The 5,049-nt window shown below is 44.6% G+C and overlaps 1 protein-coding gene across 2 annotated transcripts; it reads left to right on the top strand.

Moving 5' to 3' along the window:
* Positions 1-404: 404 nt before the first annotated feature.
* LOC127303002 (FBD-associated F-box protein At5g60610) lies at positions 405-2,382 on the top strand. 2 transcript variants are annotated; one of them, XM_051333741.2, is made up of 3 exons: positions 405-1,360; positions 1,510-1,596; positions 1,742-2,382. In XM_051333741.2, the coding sequence occupies exons 1-3, from the start codon at positions 434-436 to the stop codon at positions 2,144-2,146; spliced, it is 1,419 nt and encodes a 472-aa protein (XP_051189701.1). In that variant the 5' UTR covers positions 405-433; the 3' UTR covers positions 2,147-2,382. The 2 variants fall into 2 exon arrangements, with proteins under 2 accessions (XP_051189701.1, XP_051189700.1); XM_051333740.2 differs by having other exon boundaries at positions 1,510-1,659.
* The last annotated feature ends 2,667 nt before the right edge of the window (positions 2,383-5,049 follow it).

Raw genomic sequence — 5,049 nt, 5'->3', positions numbered from 1 at the left:
TCGGCAGCATATACTCCCAGGTTTTTAAATGAATTTAAGCCTATTATAAAATGTTTACAAAATCCTGACAAAAAACATCGTGCATACATCTTGATGTTTTATGGGTTCACAAAGTCGTTTCACCAAAAATCGGTATTTTTACGTTATGTGTAAAATGATAAAATTTGGTGTTTAAAATAAACTCTCCACAAGTTATTTTCTTGTCTTTTATACATAGGACACAAAATATGTGGGTATTTCGCCAAATTTAGCATGGCATATACCCGTGAAATTTGTATTCAGATTTTCTTTAATTTTTTTTTATTTTTTTTTCTAATGGCAGGAAGTCAGGAACATATACACGCAAGATTGGCATTTTGGACCCAGCCCCCAAAGACGCAACACTCCCCCGCCGCCCTCGAGTGAAGGGAAACCATCGCCGCCGCCGGGCGCCATGAGACTTGACATCATGTACTCTTGCCTGCCGGCCTCCCCGATATCCGCCGCCGCATTCCTCTCCGCCGCCATCTCCGACGAAGACGGCGTTGAGGACCGCATCAGCGCCCTCCCCAACGGCCTCCTGCGCGACGTCGTCTCCCGCCTCCCCGTCAAGGACGCCGCCCGCACCAACGCGCTCTGCCGGCGCTGGCGCGGCCTTTGGCGCGCCATCCCACTCGTCCTCGATGACGCCCACCTCATCACGGAAGGCCCCGGCGTCGACTGGCGCGCCCCCGCCGCCGCGGCGGTCTCCCGCGTCCTCGCTTCCCACCCGGGCCCCTTCCGCTGCGTCCGCCTCCTCAGCAACCTCATCGACGAGTCCAACAAGGAATGCCTCGCGGAGTGGCTCCGCCTCCTCGCCGACAAGGGCGTGGAGGACCTCACCCTCGTCAACCGCCCCTGGGGCTTCGGCGTGCCCGCGCGGCTTCCCCCGTCCCTCCTCTCCTGCGGCGCCTCGCTCCGCCGCCTCTACCTCGGCGTCTGGTTCTTCCCTTTCACCACCGGCCTCCCCCGCAGCCCCGACGTTTTCCCTCACCTCCGGGAGCTCGGCATCTGTCACGGCATCATGCAGGAGTCCGACCTGGAGTACCTGCTCGCTTGCAGCCCCAGGCTGGAGACCTTTGCGCTCATCACCAACTACTGCTTGCCCGACCGCGTCCGCATCGGCAGCCACAGCCTCCGTTGCGTGCTGCTCTGGCATTCCATGGCGGACGAGGTCGCCGCCATTGCCGCCCCGCACCTGCATCGCCTCATCGTCTACTGCACGCACCCCACTGAGGCTGGAAGGGCCTTCAAGGTCAAGATAGGCTATGCTCCTCAGCTCGCCGTGCTCGGCTACTTGGACACCACCCACGTGCTTGAGATTGACAACACCATCATCAAGGTCCAATTTTTATCTCTCATATTAGTTTCTCAGTGACTGGCTAGACAAATCTTTTGAATGCTTGCCCTTTAAAAGAAAAATCTTTGAGTGCTGGGTTGGTTCGCATTGAATTAAACTATCAATTTGGTCGTTGCTGCGACGATTTGCAGGCTGGGGTGACAAAAGTTAGCCCAGATGCAGTGGTTCCAAGCATCAAGGTGTTAGCTCTGAAGGTGCGCTTCAGAGTCGCGGAGGAAGTGAGAACTTTGCTGAGTTTCTTGAGATGCTTCCCTGAAGTAGAGACCTTACACGTTATGGCTGTGAGCATCATCGCAATCACTGCATTTTCTATTGCTTGTAATCCATCTTTCGCTGAATTGTGCCCTTTGATTTCCTTTTCAGTCCGACAATCACACTGACCACTATGATGACCCGGGTGAAGTCAAGGCCAGGGACAAGCTCAATTCCACGTTCTGGCAGGGGGTTGGTCCGATCAAATGCGTGCAGTCACGTGTCAAGAAGGTGGTGTTTGATCAGTTCTGCGGGGGCACAAACCAGGTTGGGTTTCTGAAGATGGTTCTTGGGAGAGCGGTGTTTCTGCAGAAGGTGATAGTCCTGCTCGCTGACCCGGATCCTATCATGGTGAGTGAGGCCACGCGCAAACTGAACCCGTTGGCTTCCAAGAGGATGTGGGCCAATAAGACCTTGCGCAAAATTTCCTTGGAGGTTCGTGGGCGCCAATCAGGTCCTATTTGGGGGTACAACCAAGCATCTGATCTTTCTATCAGCGACCCATTTATTTCTTAAGGCGCTGATAGAGTGTTCGTTAGCAGCTAGAGCATCGTTGTTTTAGAGCATTGCCGTTTGAACGAGTCATTTCTTGTGAAACGAAGTGATGTAGCACTAGTCTGTAGCTTTTTTTTGTTTAGTGTTGGAGATTTGGAGTTAAGCAACAGAAGGTTGTGCGAAAGACTTCTCATGACTTCACTATGTAGTTACCTGTGTCTGCATGCAATGTGATTTACCTAGCTTTTACTTGCTCATGTTGTTATCTGAATGGTAACTATTATTTCTGCATTAAGTGTGATCTCCATGGCCTGTGGCTGTGGCTTAATGTTGGTATCTGCACCCAATGTGGTTTTCGTGGTCTGTCTCTGTTGATCTTAAAGTTAGGTAACGTTTATGCTTAGTTTTACTGCTTAATTAATGTGCATTTGTGTGGTATGTTCTGGAACAACTGATGTTACATCAATATTGTTCTTGATGATAAACACTTCGTTCTGTAAATATATCATCGAATAAGTATAGTAATAAATAAGAAATGGTAATTGAGAAGTAAAAATTGACTTGCTTTAGTTTTGTAGCTTGGTATGTAGTAGAAGTTGCACTTCTTTTGTTTACAGACCTGTTTAAGGATGCAAAAAATCAGTATATTTTAATATTTTTTACTAAGTAATTTTACATTTAATTACATTTACTTTGTAGGTTCTGGTTTTACCGTGAGGGAACTGTTGATATTTCTATTTTGGGCTAAATCTTCTGCTATGATCTTTTCTGCATGAGGTCGTGAGATTGGCCATCATTCGTGTTGTACACCAATATTAATCTTTCATGTTAGTATATGACAAATTTGGTGTCGTCGTGATTAAAGTATAATCATGTGTGAGAACTAATTAATTACTTATTAAAGAACTGCTAGCATTTCATTGTTCTTTTCACCGATTTTGTGTCATCTTCTTCGGGACCTGATTCTGTAGAAATATCGTCTTGTAGGAAACTGAAATTTTATAGAACTTTATAGCATTGTTCCTGAATGTAAAATATTTTTGCAGGAAGCATGTAAATAGTGAATATTACCTCTCTAAATATTGTAATGTCTGTTACAGCTTTGTTCTCAAGTTTTTCGTCAACAGGACTGTGATCTAGTGAGTTTTCACCTCTTTGCTTTATCATTGTTGTTTCCCTTGGTTACTGGAAATGGCATCTTTATAGTATAATTCTTCTTTAAGGTTCTAGCATTTGGTTTGCCTTGTGCAATCTGGAAAGTTCTTGTTTGGTTCAGTACTTCATTCAATGTTGCTGGATTTTCTCCAATATCTACCTTCATCCCGGCCAAAAGGTATGTGCTGATTCTCCAACTATTTCATCTCCTGTTGGATAAAATGCTATGGCCGTTACATGCAATAGTTAAATGTCTAAAGGGAAATTGTATAGTAAAATTTTAGATTATAATTTACTTATATCTCTATTGTATTTGTTGAGCTATTGCATAATGGATAAAAAAGAATTTCCTGTCTTAGTAGATGTTAACGCATTTTCAACAGCCTGGGTACCACTATCTATTTGACTTCCAACAATTTTTGCTTGCGAGTGTAATGCATGTTATCCTTTATTTTTGCATGAAGTTAGTCAGGACAACATCTCCAAAAAAGTATGGTTGAAGGCAATGTTTTCTTACCTGTTTTGGTGTATCCAAAATGGCAAGTAGTTGTTCAACAGTTTTATTCAGTTCTTCACATGGATAATTACCGAAATCCCGTCCCTTCTTGGGCAACCCTGAAAGTATGTTTTTGTACAGACCGAAACAAGACAAACTACTTGCGTGACCTACTTAAGATCTCTTTCTTTAGTTTTTTGCTTTATTCCTTTCTTAGAAAAAAGTAGCTTCCTGTATTAGCAGCACTAGCATCTTTTCATAACGATGGCTTCTTTTCAGAGAACTTTCTAGACTTTGAGAAGCTGAGGCATTGCTGCCGGTTTGGGATAACGATGGCTTCTTTTCAGAGAACTTTCTAGATTTTGAGAAGCTGAGGCATTGCTGCCGGTTTGGGGGGGGGGGGCAATTGATCGAAACGAATAACAACTAGTCACGATTATGGACAAAGCTTAGCTAGTATACGTAATGTGTTCAAGGCGCATTTCCTCCAACAACTAGACTAAAGAAAATAAGGGCAGAAGGATTTACTTAAACGTTGTTGCATGAGCGGCTTCTGAATGAGTGGTTGATGATTCATTTTCTGATTATTACCCGCTAGCTACTGAAGCAACAGTGTGACGTCGGCCCACTCGAACGAGGTACCTAAAAATAAATTGCAAGTTATATATTTTCTATTTCTGGTGAATCTGGAATAGTGATTACCTTGCTTAAACTGCTCTGCTTCTGGGAATTCTGGATTGATGAACATTTTTGTTACAGATGTGGTAACAGATGGGTGCCTGTGCTGTTCTTAAAGCTTGACATAGCAAGAGTGTTTGACTCTTTCATGACCATTCCTTCAGGTTATGCAGCCAACTGGCTTTGGTCCAAAGTGTAGATCTTGGGTGGCTGCTCTTCTAGCTACGATAAGTACTGGTGCATTAGTTAATGGAAGTCTATGGGACTTATCGCTGCTGTTATTTCGGCAAATGATAAACGTTCTGAATGCACTGGTCATAAAGCAGAGGGAAGGTTTTTATTTTTCAGAGCCTTCAGAGTTGGGGAGTGAAACACGGGCTATATGACGCAACAATATTTGTCAGGCCACTATCCGCTGAACTGGAAGCAACTAATCATTGTTGGATCTTTTTGGAGAAGTGCTGGTCTGGTCTGTAATATGAGTAAATGTGTGATTGCTCCAGTTTCCTGCGCTAACATTGACCTCGGCACCATTTAATGTCAGTTGGGAAGCTTTCCTTATCTTCGGCTGCCACTGTCTTTGAAGACGCTTACA

This window comes from Lolium perenne, chromosome 4 (assembly GCF_019359855.2).
Source record: "Lolium perenne isolate Kyuss_39 chromosome 4, Kyuss_2.0, whole genome shotgun sequence".
NCBI classification, from domain to species: Eukaryota; Viridiplantae; Streptophyta; class Magnoliopsida; order Poales; family Poaceae; genus Lolium; species Lolium perenne.
This window is presented reverse-complemented; position numbering and strand designations above follow the sequence as displayed.

Excerpts from the sequence above, each read along its gene's own strand:
- LOC127303002 (XM_051333740.2), top strand. The coding sequence starts at position 434 with ATGAGACTTGACATCATGTACTCTTGCCTGCCGGCCTCCCCGATATCC. Across the intron at positions 1,361-1,509 it reads TTGACAACACCATCATCAAG|GCTGGGGTGACAAAAGTTAG; the intron begins GTCCAATTTTTA and ends GACGATTTGCAG. Across the intron at positions 1,660-1,741 it reads AGACCTTACACGTTATGGCT|TCCGACAATCACACTGACCA; the intron begins GTGAGCATCATC and ends TTTCCTTTTCAG.